General features: G+C 42.6%; 1 protein-coding gene across 2 annotated transcripts in view; it reads left to right on the forward strand.

The window, feature by feature from the left end:
- Positions 1–15,591, forward strand: part of PIR (pirin) — a 125,976-nt gene that overhangs the window by 67,396 nt on the left and 42,989 nt on the right. For both annotated transcript variants that reach the window (XM_090063250.1, XM_090063259.1), the window contains exons 4-5: positions 4,902–4,985; positions 5,528–5,734. In XM_090063250.1, the coding sequence (XP_089919376.1) occupies positions 4,902–4,985; positions 5,528–5,734 (291 nt within the window). The remainder of the gene's footprint in view (positions 1–4,901; positions 4,986–5,527; positions 5,735–15,591) is intronic.

The raw sequence follows: 15,591 nt of genomic DNA on the forward strand, positions 1-15,591 counted from the left end.
AAAGTGAGTTCTGTCCCAAGAAGCTACCAGGGAAGTCTGTGTTTACTACAATGTTTTAATTTTGAATTCTGAACCTGAAATGATCACATGTGTTTTGGAGCTGGGAGGCTTCATAAGAAGACTCAAAATGCAGGAGACAGCTTTTTAAAATATATATGTTTAAAAATGTTGTGAGTTTTAGAGATCTTCCTCTTCATTTCTGAATACTTAAGATTGGCAGTACTAGATTTTGGCTTGAAGTAAAGGGGAAGGGCCTCTTTGATACTAGCTGCCTGCCTGTGTTGATGCCCAATGTGGAGGATCATGTTTTTTTAACAAGCTATTTAGTCTGGAAGCCTAAATATGTTGTGTTATGTTTTGTCTTATTTTTTCCCCACATGCAATTTTACTCCTTGCTTTTTTCCAGTCTTGGCATTATTGCCTATTATCCTAAAGTGATTTTGGCTCTGTTTTCCACCATTTGAGCTGCAACTGTCTTTGTACTCAAGGATGAGGCAAAAGTGGCTGCGAATCACCTCTGCAATATCCACATGCTAGCATTTACTTTGCATTAACCCAGTTCTTGAGGTTGGCAACAATGGGCATGTCTATACATTAAAATAATCTTCTTGAATAAACTACCAGAAAGCAAACGCTTGCAGGCATGTGTCTACGGCTGTGTGTAGGAGAAACAAGAGATGGGTGTGCATGACACTTTAAAGCAGGCTAAATGCTTTTGTACCACTTTAATGATGTTGGTGTTTGTATGCCTCAGTGGCATATTGTGCATTAATTCCAGGCACTGTAGGAAATTTGGCAGCATAATGTGCCTTAAATGAATTGGGGCACAGCAAACTAAAACTCCTTCAAGGAGCCAGGCTCTGTGCAGCTCCACAGCTCTGCAGGAAGTCCTTCAGGGAGCCTGACAGCAGCCCAGGAAAGCAGGCTCTGTCCAAGAAAAGCCGTGAGCTTGATCTTACCACCCCCGCCCCCCCTGCCCTTGGAGCCTGCATGCCTGCCTGAGCTGCATGGGGGCCTGGTGCTTCCCTCCATGGCTGTGGTGCCCCCTGGGACTACCCAAGCCGGGTGCCTGCTGGTGGGTATTGCCTGGGGGTGGGGCAGCTCCCAAGGAGGGACGCACCGCCTGCCCCCCCTGCAGCCCATGGATTGCTCTGCCCACTGGCAGCTCACCCTCCCCTCCCCGCCAGAGAGGCAGGAAGTCAGCAGGGTGTGTGCACTACATGGGGTTTAACCTGCCCTAAATCAAAGCGGTGTTTTTTAAAATCCACTGCTTCAATATAGGGCCCCTGTTTCATCTACACACGAAGGACACAGGAATCATAGAATCATAGAAGCAGGGTCGGGAGGGACCTTGTAGATCTTCAAGTCTGACCCCCCGCCTGGGCGGGAGAAAAACTGAGCTCAAATGACTCCAGCCAGGTAGGCATCCAGCCTCCTCTTAAAGACCCCCAGGGTAGGAGCCAGCACCACTCTCTTGGAAGTTGGTTCCAGATCCTAGCCGCCCTGACGGTGAAGTAGTTCTTATGGATGTCTAATCTAAACCTACTCTCCAACAATTTATGGCCTTGTCATGCCAGGGGGCGCTAGGGGAAACAAGGTCACCCCCAAACACTTCTGGTCCCCCCTAGTGAGTTTATAGACAGTTACCAGGTCCCCCCTCAGCCTTCTCTTGTGAAGGCTGAACAGGTTCAGGTCCCGCAGTCTCTCATTGTAGGGTCTGCCCTGTTGTCCCCGGATCATGCGGGTGGCCCTCCTCTGGACCCTCTCAATGTTGTCCACATCCCTCCTGAAGTGGGGCGCACTGAACTGGATGCAGTATTCCAGCTGTGCCCTGACCAGTGTCGTGTAGAGGGGGAGGATCGCCTCCTTGGCCCTACTTGAAATGCAACTGCAGATGCACGACAAGGTCCGGTTAGCCCTGCCAACTGTGACCTGGCATTGTCGGCCCATGTTCATCTTGGAGTCAGTAATGACTCCAAGATCTCTTTCTGCTTCTGTGCTCTCAAGAAGGGAGTTTCTCATCTTATAAGTGTGCTGCTGGTTCCTACTGCCCAAGTGCAGCACCCTGCACTTGTCAGTATTGAAACGCATCCTGTTTTTGTTAGCCCACCCCTGCAACCTATCCAGGTCTTGCTGCAGTCTTTCCCTCCCTAGTAGCATGCTCACCTCACCCCAAATTTTGGTATCATCAGGAAATTTAAACAGGTTGCTTTTCACACCATCATCCAAATCACTGATAAAGAAATAGGAATAGATTTTATGCTCCTAGCAGCAGACTGCACCTGCCCTGCAATGGACCCCTGCAACAGCCAGAGGTAGGTTTAGCCTCCCCCTCGGTGCCTTGCGAAGAGACAGCTGTCTTCTGGCAGGGGCTGGGACATTATTCCCTGCCCTCGGGAGCTGCTTGCTTGTAGAGCAGGCTACCCCCCAGAGACAAAGTCCTCCTGCCCTGACCGCAGGGAGCTCCCAGCCCCTGCTTTACAGTCATGGGACCCAGGCTGGGAGATCCTTTTCTCCTAGTGCCAGCTCTGCAGTTGTGGGTCCAGGACTGGCCCTGTGACTGTGGGGCACAGGCTGGGAGATAAGGATTCCCCAGACCCAGCCCTGCAATTGCAGAGCAGGGGCTGGGAATTCCCTGCTGCCAGGGCAGGGGGACATTGTCTACACCCAGGCTCTGGTGGTGGAACCTGCCCTGGCAGCTGGCAGCTCCCAGGAGGCAGGGAGCAATCTCCTGCCCCCTGTTGCCTGGCTGACCAGGAGCACATTTGCTCCTGGTCAGGCACTACAACATGTGAGCTACTGCACAGTAAGTAATCTTGAGTAAATTTGCTACTTGGATTTGCAGGTAGCAACGTTACTCACTATTAGAGCAAATTACTGCACAGTAAGCATCTGCACTTGCAGATGCAGATGCTTACTAATCAGTAAAGCATCTCGTGTAAATGCACCCAGTAAGTGCAAGAAGGCAGTAACTTGTGCTCAGCTATTATTGCCCGTGACCTCATTCTAAGAGCAGCTAAGAATAGCTGGAGCACAAAGGTACTTAAGCCATAAATACTCGTCTCATCTGTGTTCCTGGTGAGTCTCCACCCAACATGGTGGATGCTATAGGACTAACTAGGAAATTCCACAATGGCTGATTCACCCAGCTTTCCTGTACAGTTTTGCCATATCCACAGAGCTAAGCTAAAGCAGTTATACCATTGTCCAGTACTGGGTCATCACCTCCTGTAATGGATCTCTTTCATTAAATGGATTTCTTACAAGCATGTTGCCCAACAAGCCTATCATTGGGCATAAAACTTACCAAGTTTTGTGTCTGAATCGTAGAAAATGAGGATTAGAAGGGACCTCAGGAGGTCATCTAGTCTGAACCCCTGCTCAAAGCAGAACTATCCCCCACTATATCATCACAGCCAAGCCTTTGTCTACCTGGGTCTTGAAAACCTCTAAGGATGGAAATTCCACAACTCTCTGGGTAATCAGCTCCCGTGCTTCACTACCCTCCTAGAAAGATTTTCCTTATATCCAACCTAAATTTCCCTTGCTGCAGTTTGAGGTCATTGCACTTTGTTCTGTCATCTGCCATACAGGAGCCAGAGCCTTAGTTATTATACTGCAATTTCCAATGAAAAACAAGACAAAAGAAAGGAATGCATGATGAAAAAAGAAAGGGAGAAAAGGAAAAGAAGGTGAGAAAAGACAGTAAAGAGAGGGAAAATAGGAAAGACTGGTGCATCTCCATTAGATGCTTTACTGCACAGTAGAGTAGCTTACTGCAAAGTAAGTGTGTGCATCTACATATGCACATGCTTACTCTGTAGTAAACTTCACTAATTGCAAATAAATTTACTACCTGCAAATGCAAGTAGCAAATTTTCTTGTGATTAGTAACAGTGCAGTAGCACTCATGTAGTCATCTAACTGGGAGCAAATCTGATCCTGGTCAGCCGGCCAGCAGGCGGTGAGAGATTGCTCCCTTCCTCCGGGAGCTGCATACTGCTGGGGCAGGCTCCACCACCGAAGCCCAGGTGGGGACCATGTCAGCAGGGAGCTTCAAGCCCCCCACTCTGAGATCACAATGGGGCAGTGGGTCTGAGAAAGCCTTATCTCCCACCGGGTGCTCTGCAACCAGAGGTCCAGCACTGGGAGGTCCTTATCTCTTAATGCCAACCCCTGTTCATGGAGCTGGCACTGGGTTCTCTGCTGGTACGGAATGGGGATCATGTTTCCTGCCTTGCTCTGTAATTGCATGCAATCCCTGCCCAGCTGAGGACCACTGCTAGTTGTCCCACTGGCAGGTCCTTCCAACTTTTCTACCCCCAACTAGGGAACTGGGGCCAGGAGTTCCCTGCTGCCAGGGCAGGGGAACATTGTCCTTGCCCTGCCAGTGGCAGCCTCTCAGGGACAGGGAGCAATGTCTCAGCCTCAACCAGAGACAGCCATCTCCTGGGCTGGTACTCCCTGCTAGCCCTTGCTAACATGCAGGGGGAGCCTAGAGTTCCCCCCATGGTGACAGGGGGCCATTGCAGGGCCTCAGAAACAGGAGCAGTTTGCTGCCATTTAGCAGCAGATCTTCTTCCGCTTCCCTGCATGTGCGGGCACCTGCCTGGGAGTGTTTACACCACTGTCAAGTAAACTACTCCTGGATCTAATGCACATGTAGACACACCCAATGGGAACAAAAGTTGCTCCTAAAGCCTTAATATTTTTCAACATGGGTAATTTTTATATCATAGGTTGAGAAACATGAATTGATTTTGGGAATTTGTCTGATCCCCTGTGTTCTGCTGCAGTGTATTGGGCACATCTATTTGTACAAAAGTATTATTGATCTGTTATGTTACTGTTTTAAAGCAAGACTGTGTATTCAACTAATCTTCCTTCCCTGTTGTCCAAAGGTAACTTATCTGTTGGAGGGTGGGTCCATGGCCCACGAAGATTTCTGCGGACATGCTGGTAAACTGAACCCAGGAGATTTACAGGTATGGGAAAATGGTGAGAGAAGTGTAGGTGACATTTTAATCCTACAAGGCTACTTCTACCTTTCTTCTTTTAAATTTGTGATTATCCTGCAATTCAGAAAAACAAAACAAAACACAACACAGCTTTTTTTTTGTTATGTTAAACATTTTAACTGGCTGCTAAACTCAGCCACAACACTGTACTTTCCCCCACACACATTTAGCATGTTTACATTCCAGATAAATTCCTGGCATGCTGTTTTACTGGGAACTTTTATATTTGAGTTATTTAAAACTTATCTACATATAAACAGTGCTTTCTTGTGTTGTTCAAATAGATTAACAAACAAGTGCTACTTTTTCAGCTCAGCATTTCAACATTTAAAAACAAACAGATAAGCAACATGATTGTTATTTATGTAATCTGTGTTTGATTCAGACAGAAGTTTCAACTATGTTGACTAGTTCTGGGTAAAAACTTTTTCCTTCACTCCAGGTTTTTTTAATTCAATGGATATGTTGTGACCCTTTGTATTCTGTTCCTTCTACTTCTTCTGTCTTAGTGGATGACAGCAGGGAGGGGTATTCTGCATGCAGAGATGCCCTGCTCAGAGCAGCCAGTGCATGGCCTGCAACTCTGGGTCAATTTGAGAAGTTCAGAGAAAATGGTGGAACCCCAATACCAAGAACTGAAAAATGAAGAGATACCAAAGCCCACCAAGAATGGTGTGACTGTATCTGTCATTTCAGGAGAGGCACTGGGTATAAAGGTAAACTCTTCAAGGTTATTGGCATAGCTGGAGTCTACATACTTTTTATGTATTATCTATGTATCAGACATTTGCAGACAAGTTTAAACATCAACTGTTTTATCAGTCCACTTAGGTTTTAAAAGAAGAGATCCACTACATTTTATAAACATTCTTTGAAGGTTAAGGGTATGTGGTAATTGTTCCATGTTGTCATTTCTAATTGGTAAGGTATGTTTCTTTTAAATGTGGTATATTATTACAAGGTGTTCCCTTATATATTGCACTATAAATCATGTATGTGACAGAATTCTCCACCGAACTCTCTTTGTTAGGGAGCACATGCCTTAGCCTGGGCAGGAATATGGTTTAGCGCCTGTTAAAATGGCTTTATGTAGGATGTGTTGTGCCACTTTTACCCACAAGTAGTCCATTTAAATCTCTGTGATTCCTCACCTGAACAAAACTACTCACTGCAAGGGTTGTTGAATCAGACCCGTCAGTATATATTCAGAGTTAAATAATATCTTTTCATTTGGTTGGAAGCATTTGTCTGGCTATAAGCTGGGGTCAGTCCTGCTAGAAAAGGGTTAAAATGCATCCTGCAGACCCACTGGACATAACTGCTGGAGAGAGGGTCTAGGCAGTGAGCTGAGCAGTCTGGAGGGTGGAAACATAGGATGAGCAAGGTCGGAGGGCATGGTTTGAACTGAACTTTATGTTGCTTTTGTTCCCTTCCTGCTAATAAGTCATCCTTTCCTGGTGGTTTTGCATTTGGCGTCCAGATAGCATTCACACTGTTTTTCATAGAAGGCTGAGACAGCCATCCCCCTGTCCCGCAGGTGCAGGAGTACAAGATAGAGCAGAAGTTCATCTCTTTAGTCAGTTCACCCTGTGTGAAGTGAGGCAGGCTTCCAGTGCTAGGATGTACAAGAGGTGTGGTGAGAAGGCCACGGTGTTGTTCTGGCAGCACTGGGGAGCCCTGAGGTCTGATTATGTTCTCTTTTGTACTTTATATAGTAATTTATATCTGTAAGAAGGGAGATACAAAACATGTGCAACTAGGATGGCATACCTACTTTGCACACGAGTCAATGATTACCATGGGTACCAGGTGCTGGGGACTTAGGTCCAGCGTGAGTGAGTCTAGCTGGGGCCATGACTACATCTATTCATAGTGCTGCAAGGTAGCAAATTCCACTTCTGCACACAGTGCTCTTGCAGCCTTGCTTTTGCAAGCAAGAGATTTTATGCCTTTAGAAGTCATTATGCTTCAGGCCTCTGCTTGTTTATTGGTGCAGTAGGTAAAGGAAATTCCCATATTCCCTGAACCAACTCAATTGCAGCTCTATTCAAACTTATTTTTTATAATGTATGATGGCAAAAAAAAAAAATAACTGCATCAAGAAGGCCATATTTCCATTGCCTTGCCTCTTATGTGATCATTTTAAACCTGGGATAAATTCATATAATGCTTTTCTGAGAGTGGCAGCATTTTACACCTGTGCAGATATATTAGCACGGTACCACAACTTACAGAAAAATCAGTCCTGGAAAGTATTCATAGGTCTTTTTCACACACTTGATACTTCACTACTTTATATGCAACAAAGATTCATGTTACTTTTTAATTCCAATTAGACTTGTAGATTTTGAAACCAGAAATTCCTTTTGACAAATCTGCCAAGTATGATTTTTCCTTAGTGTATGCTTGTAATTCCTATTAACGGAAATAGCATACATCACAACAAAAGCTCTGTAATTAAGCTACATTAAAAAAACCCAGAGAAGAGCAAAAAGCCCATCACAATGATCAGATAAGAAATGGCATCAGAGCACCTATTAACTGGCTGGTATTATGTGGACAGAGTCTAACATTAGGATCGTGACATGTCTATTCCCTAAGCTTTATTTTTAAGTTGACAGTATACCTTATGGAAGGAATGCCAAGTAACCAACAAAATACTTCAATGTGCTGTTTTAACTTCCACTGTGAAATCATATATTTAAACAAAATAGTAATTCAGTGTTGGTAGCTATTGCAAATGAAAAGGGTTTTGGACTTCAAGTAAGTGGGTTGCTTCTTTATCCTCATTTATAAATTTTATATTTAATACAAGTCATTTTAATTGACTGCTTTATACATTGGTTACTTACTGATCTAGTAGCACATGAAAAATGGAGCCAGTATCCTCATATATAATGTTTTTTGGGAAGAGAGGACATGCCTTTGTGGTCTATAGGAATGTGGCTTGTCAAGGAAGACTGAGCTTTTGTCTTTGCAGTGAACCACCATGATCTTTTAATCAGAGAAGGTTACAAAGGAAAAACAAACTGCACAGCTTGCTAATCTGGTTCCCGTTGCCCACACATGGAGCCAGTGAGCCCATCCCCTCCCTTTCTAAGTTGAACTTTGGCCTCTCCATTCTGCCTCCAGATTCTACTTCTTTTTCTATGACATTGACAGTTTCCATATAGCAGTACAACCACAGAAAAGTTGTCTCTTTTCAGAAGTAACTACATATTTTCTTTATACATCCAAGGGGAGTTCAGTCTCGATGCCAGTTCAAACTGCAGCTGTCACGAGATTGTTGACAGAAGTTCAATTAGCTGTTGGATTTGGTGCATCTTTGCTGTGGGAGGCGCAAAAACATGGACTAAATCTCTGGGCTGCCTCCCTCCTTACCACTGCATCAAGTCTGAATTTACTCTCCTTTCCCATAGGGCTCTACATGACTCCCCATACCTAATTATCTAGGCTTCAGTGCCAAGAGTGGAACACGGCCTGTAGACTGTAAATTTCGTGGGGCCCTTTACTACCTTCAATACTTGACAGTAAGCATTTGGTACACTCTGGCACTAAGTATTTTTAAGTGGAGACAAACAGTCTTCACATATAACAGTCTGCTTTGAACATCTCTTTTAGAAAGTCAGTACTTTCATCTTACGAAAGATATATAGGCTTCTAATAGCAGTGTGTATAAGTGGTTGTTTCCTAGCTAAGGAAGTATGAAGTAACAGGTTCCATCTGTAGCTTCAGACATTAAAAATGAAAAGAAGGGGGGAAAAATAAATACCTTCAGGAATGCTTAGCAAAGCATAAACATTTTTGTTGCATTTTTTTTGGTCATTTTTGTTTATTTTATAATAGGTTCTGTGCCTATAAAACGTGATCTGTCATGCCTGGAGCATTAAGCAGAAGCAAGTTAATTTTTCTGGCATACAATTATAATTTGGCACCTTCTTTTCTCAGAAGGCTGCTCTTAGGCCACAGGAAATGTCCATGCAGCAACATAATGTAGACTTTCTAAAGCAAGGATCCGCAATCCATGGCCAGCTGATTCTGATCCGTGGAGCCTTTGGATCCAGCCTGCTGAGACATGGCTTCAGCAGCACTTGGTGGCAGAGGGCTTTGTTTGCAGCACAGCTGGGTGGTGGGGGCCTGGACAGAGGGTCCCCTTTGCCTGCACCACACCACAGCCAGGCAGTGGAGAGAAGCAGTGGCAATGTCCAGGTCCTAGTACCAGCCTGCCTCACTCCGAGCTGGTTCATTCCAGCCTGCTGCCAGAAAACATTGCTGACCCCTGTTCTGTAGACATTAATCAGTGATCATCAGTGGTACTGTAAGTTGAAAGAATGGGCTCATAGGGAGTGGCTTTGACTTTGCAAAAGATGCAGAAGGTTACCTAAAGGGCATTCACTGTAAACACCTTATAGGTTTGTCTTCTGTAAAGATATTTATTATATAACGTTTCTTATCTTGAGAAGTTGGCACACCCCCAAAGAATGTCTGTACTTTAACATCCACATTCCCCTATGAATTCAGTAAACATGAAAAGAAGCAACTTTATTACTCAAAATTGTGAAAAATGCATATCCCAGTTGTTCAAAACCTTAGCATCACTGATCTTGCCTAAGGAAGCTAATGACAACCTAGGATAGAACATCTAACTGAAGGGGGTGTCTCTTTTCCTCACTCAATATGTAAGTGTTGCCTTTTTACTCTGGGAATGACATACCAAACTACAGGGCTGGGATAAAATATCCCACCTGGCATCCATCAATGCAAATATATTTAACTCATTTTTATAAATAAATGACTATGAAGATAAACACATAGCTGGCACTCTACACCCCTGTCTGGTGCTATAAAAAATTTACATTAGGACTGTGCAACTGAAAAGCAGAAGATAGAACAGATATATGTATATTAGAGAACACTGCATCAGAGATGTGGTACAAGAATGGATGATGATTTACTTTCAGGTAGAAATGTTTGTGAGCTTGTCATATAAAATAACCCATTTTTCAGAGCTGGACTTTGAGGTAGGGCATTTGAAGAGCTCTGACTGGATTACTTGAGGAGACTGTAGGCAGACAAGGTTCTTTGAGTGAATCTGATATCTTTTATTAGACCAACTTAAATAGTTGGAATTTTTTTTTAGCAAGCTTTTGGGTTTAAATACCCTTCGTTAGGCTGAGGAGACTGTGACAGATCACACTCCATTTTTAAGGTACCAAAGGATGATCCTATTCCACTATTCAAGTCTCTGAAAAAATGTCAATGTACCTATTCTTATAACATGTCATTATCTTAGCCTTAAGAGTAAATGACAAAAAGCAATGAACAGGAGAAAGGTCCATCTACCTTTTGTGTTAACTGTTTTTCAGGGACTGGAGCAGAGTAAAATAAGATCATACATAGACACTTAACAGGCAAAATAAAATCTGATCCATTGTATCATCAGAGGCCAGTTGGCTGGGTAGAGGGAACATGGGCACTTTGATGTCTTAAGTGTAATTTGATAATAGATAAAGACTCTTTTAATCAGGGAAAGACTGAACAAAAGTGTTTTTCAATTGGAGATGGATTTCAGACATGGCTATCCAGCAAAGCAGAACCATCATTGTACATGTAACCACATCTTAGGACACATTTTATATGAACCAGCCACAGTGCTTGAACTTGCCACATATTTGAAATTTGGCTTCAATGAAAGCCAAGTATATAAAAAGGACTGAATGGGCCAGGTTGCATGATGAAATGGTTCTAAACAAATATATAAGGAAGCTGTACCATCTTTTTAATTGTTATATTTTGTAACATTTTAAAGTCTTAAATCTAAATTCTTGGAAGAAATGAAAGAAGGAAAAGAAAAGAATAAGAAGCCTTAAGTTTTAAGTTGGGGGCATGTGTGTACAGCCGCTGCTTTGCAAAGGATTTTGACTTTCAGAGCTGAAAGTGTTAGTGTTCCTAAGTATATGGACAACATTTGAAGGAATGATAAACTTTTCTATAACCTCCACTCATTTTTAAGACAGTAAAATCAATTGGACAGTCTAAGATATCCTGTCTTCCAGCCAAAACTCAGTGCTGTATTTACAAATCAGCTCATAAGTAGTTGTGGAAATAAAAGAGTGATCACAAAGAAGACAACTTGTAGTTCCTGCATCTGGTGGTACATTCAAAATGTTGGATAGAGTGTAAACTGACTGGCAGCCAAAACCTCTATATTTTGATGCAAGAGCAAGTCCAACTGCAGGGAGTGTCCCTTAATGAGTAGAATGGAGGGAAAACAATCTAAATCTAAATATTCATCTTAAAAGCAAATTTCATACAAGTTAAGCTACATTGTCAACATGGAGGTGGTCTCTTAGCTACAGATATTCTCTTCTTGCTCTGGAGAAGTGGCATCTGTCACTTAGTGGTTATCTCCCACTGAAAAGCACCTGGAGCTGATGTTGGAGGGTCATTCTGGGCATCTCACAATTCACAGCCGTTAAGACTGAAATCAGTTTTCCAAGTCTTCACGGCTTAGCATGTATGAAGTTATCAAAGGTGGGTAAACTCTTGATTTGCAAAAGGGAGTAGGGTAGAGAAGGGAGATTAGTAACTTTGATTCTCCCAGTATTGGAACAGAAGAGCAAGAGAGCATTCCTTGAAACTGAACGGTGGCAGATTTAGAACAAAATTTAAAAATTAAATCAACATGCATGATGCCTAATTAAGCAAGGGAACTCATTGCCCCAGGAAATTGTTGATGCCAAGATCTTAATGAGATTCCCAAAGGGTTTGGACCTTTGACAGGGATAACAAGGTAATATTCAGAATTGTTATGGTTATTGCTACATTTTTTTTCAGGGATATTAAATTTCATGCTTCAGCACTTAAGTCAGTCTCTTAGAAGTCAGGAAAAGACCTAGCATGGGGAGAGATAATCCCACAACTCACTGACATGCTGTCTAGGTTTGCACTTTCCTCTGAAGCATCTAGTTTGGGCCCCCATAAGAAGAAGCAGGATAGCTAACTAGGTAGACCAGTGGTTCACAACCTTTTTAGATTTAAGGCACTCCTCTAAAAGTTTTTTTCAATGTGGTGGCACTCTGGTTGATGGCATAGAGCAGTGGCAACAACAGCGATGGCCAGACAGGCAAACTAATCCTTCCCATCCTGCTCCCTAGAACAGATAGTGTGGGCAGCCACAAGTAAGCAGGGAGGGAGGGAGGGACTGAGGTTGCAGTAAGCAGGAATCTGGGGTGCTGGGAGGAGGTGGGGGGGCAGTGGTCTCCATTGGGGCCAGTGGGAGGGTAAGTGGGGGGAGGTTTTTACTCTAAGGTGTAGCCTAGAGTGCCTTAGTATAACACGAGCTGGTTAATATGGATCAGAGATAATCCTGTCCTGGAGAGGCATAATTTTGAGCTGCCTAAGGACTGCTTAAAACTAGTTTCAGGTATTAATATAAAGGCAATCCAGAGGTGAAAGTGCTCTAGGAGTTGCCCAAAATTACCATGCAACAAGGCCCTTATATTTCTTCCCTTAAAACAGTATTTCACATATTAGTGCACCTCATTGTCCTAAAATTGCCTAATTTTTTCAATGTAGTGTTTTACCCCGTTATTTCTCATTTCTATGCCTGCTTAAGATAATGAATACCAGTGTCAGCAGCTACAAAACAAGAGGCAGATCTTCAAAAAAAGATGTGAGATTAAAGCAATAAATTATAATACATAATTTGGGGTCTTGTTATTTACCTTGCATCTTCCTCTTGATGGTATTCTTGAGTTGTATGTTTAAGATTTTTTTTCAAAACTTAAAAAGTTAGAAATTTGTAATTTTTAATGAAAACTCCGATTTTTACAGAATCAAAATTCCAGGGGCCAGGGCTTTTGGGAAAACACCAACTATTGTGACTGCTGGTAATATATTTCTGCCATCAAGTATTTGTTATCATCAAATTTTGTCAGTCTTCATATTCTATCCCCCCCCACATTTAATAGGTGCCTATAAACACATAAGTCCCTTAATCTTTTCCCCCTAACTCAGCCCCTACATCTGCCACTGATATTTTTGCTCCTCTTTGAGCATCTTCAAATCTGTTAGTCTCTCTGTACTGATGTGAAACAGTATCCTGGGTATAAGCATGTCATTGGTACTGGGAAGGAGAAAATGTCATCGTCACTAGGTGATTCTCATGGATATGGAACCTCAAGTTGCACTGGTCTTCCTTGGTGCCATAAAACACTAGAAACTTGTACCAATTTTGCTGTTCACTATCATTCATTTGACTCATCCAGCTGTTCTGCTTCCCTCTTGTCTCTTCCTTGTTGTGCATATGAGTTTTTCAGATTCTTTTCCCTGCAGATGTAATAGGTGGTATTTTCCCAAGATGTTGTTTTCCCCAGTTTTCTCCTTGTGTTTTTGATCCAAGTCCCTTTGCATAATTCCTTTATTGTGACTGGTGCTTGAAATCCTCCCAAAATAGTAACTGTGTTAACATGCTGGTTTTTTTACTATTCCTGATCCTAACTGAATACATTTTAAGACCAGATTGAACACTGATCCCCAGATTACCTGGTAGCTATCTCCCCTGACTGCCATGTGTTATCATTAAGCATTAGCATTCAATTACCTTTTTGATAATTTTTCAAACCACGTGACTATCTTGTCTCAGCCAATTCACATTCATTTTAAAAATAAGATTTCGTAAGACATGGTATGAAATCATTTGTTATAAGTCCAAGTATGGTATTTACTGCTTTTTCTTCATCCACTAATCTTGTATTTTTTGACAAAAAACAGTCATGCAGAAACAATGAGCATGATTACATGAAGACAGAAAGTGCAGCTGGACATGAGGCATGTATAATCAAAAACTCACTCTGAGTAATACAGTAGAAACACTATTCACAGCTGAGGGTCCACTTAACATGTACATAAATGTTTTGCTTCTGACCTTTGTATAAATATACTTCATCTGTGTGAAGTACTGCAAAATATTGCCAAAATAACAAGAGAAATCTGTGGGGATTTTTGACTTTCACTGCCAGATGAAACTATAATTTGTTTACAGAAGGGGAAAACATATAACTAAATAATAAAAACTGAAATTGCCAATGCCAGAGACACATACTGGATTAGAGGGACTGCGGATGTGATCAAATGTAAAGGTTTCTGTGTCACTGTGAAATGTTCATGGCACCTGAGGAGGGGGTTAGATTCCAAATTTGGACTTTACCAGTAGTTTCTGTCCCTACTCCAATTCTCTGTAAAGTAGAGAAGAATAGAAGTCTCTGAATTCACAAACCTAATCTCCTCTTGTTTCCCAAGTTAGTTTTACAATGGTTTCAGTAGGTCACAATAATATGCATTTAAGAGGAAGCTTTCACTCTCGCAGTAGAAGTCTCCCCTGGCCCACAAGCTGAAAATTAACTCAATTTTCAGTTTCAAATTCCATCTTCTTTAAGAGGAAGAATACTACTTTCTCTAACTTCTTCCCACATCAAGTCTGTGTGGCTGACTCCAATGATTTTATTGTGAGTGTTGTGCTATTTGGTATTACTCTTAGGTCCCCTCTAGATGTGCAGGTAAAGGCATGACAGGATCTGACACACAATCCACACAATTGTGCTTCCTGCCATGTTACCTATGCGTGGCAGGAAGCGTGATTGTGGGATTGTGAATTAGATCCCATCGTGCCTTATTGCAGGTGTAGGGGGAGCCCTGGATCACCTAGAATTGCAGCTGGGAGCCTCTTCAGCTGATAGGAGCGGATGTGATCCCCCAGCCACAAGGGTGCTTGGGGTGTCCTCACAGGTGGCAGCTCCCAGGCTCAGGGGTGCACATAGGCCCTTGCAGCTGGGTGCTCTGAACAACTGAAAGGGCTGCCATCTGCAGGGGCCCCTGGCCATATGTTCAATTAATGGCATAATAGAAAGAAGCTACAAAGTCATTCCGTATATTTTGTGGAATAACTCTTGTAACTTATTTGTCTTTTTTCATACCATTAATTGATTGACCATGTGACCAGTTGACCATGTAAAGCATGATTAATTAGTTACTCATGCCTTAAGTATAATGTGTAGACGGGGCCTTAAAATATGACTTTTCCTGGAGCCATATGATTATGCTTTTAGGTCAGTCTCTTGATTTTGGGGGACCTTGACTCACCATTTGTGAACGCTTGAAGTAGGGAGTACTCTGAATAGACTTTCTGGTCACTCGAATCAGTATCAAAGAGCAAGAAAGCCTTTCATCCTAGGCCGGCCTCGTATCTAGTAAAAAGAAGTAAGGTTGATCAGCTAGGCCTAGCTGAATTAATATTTTAAGAGATTCCTTTAAAGAATTTAGGTGAGAGGAATTTAAACTCTGTCTGTGTTTTTAGCTCGAACTATGAACATGTGATACAGGACTATGCTATCCCTCAAACATGACCATCTCTATTTTGGCTCTCTTCTGGGATGGCACTCATCCAGTTACCTAAATCAACCTTTATTCTCATCCCTGCATACACTAAAACATGTGGTGTATATCCCATGGCTCTTTGCATGAAGGAGCTGCTGTGCCTTGTGCTAAGTACTTTGAGGGGAGGCCTGGAGGA

This window comes from Crocodylus siamensis, chromosome 1 (assembly GCF_052110815.1).
Source record: "Crocodylus siamensis isolate JL-2025a chromosome 1, ASM5211081v1, whole genome shotgun sequence".
Classification (NCBI taxonomy): domain Eukaryota; kingdom Metazoa; phylum Chordata; order Crocodylia; family Crocodylidae; genus Crocodylus; species Crocodylus siamensis.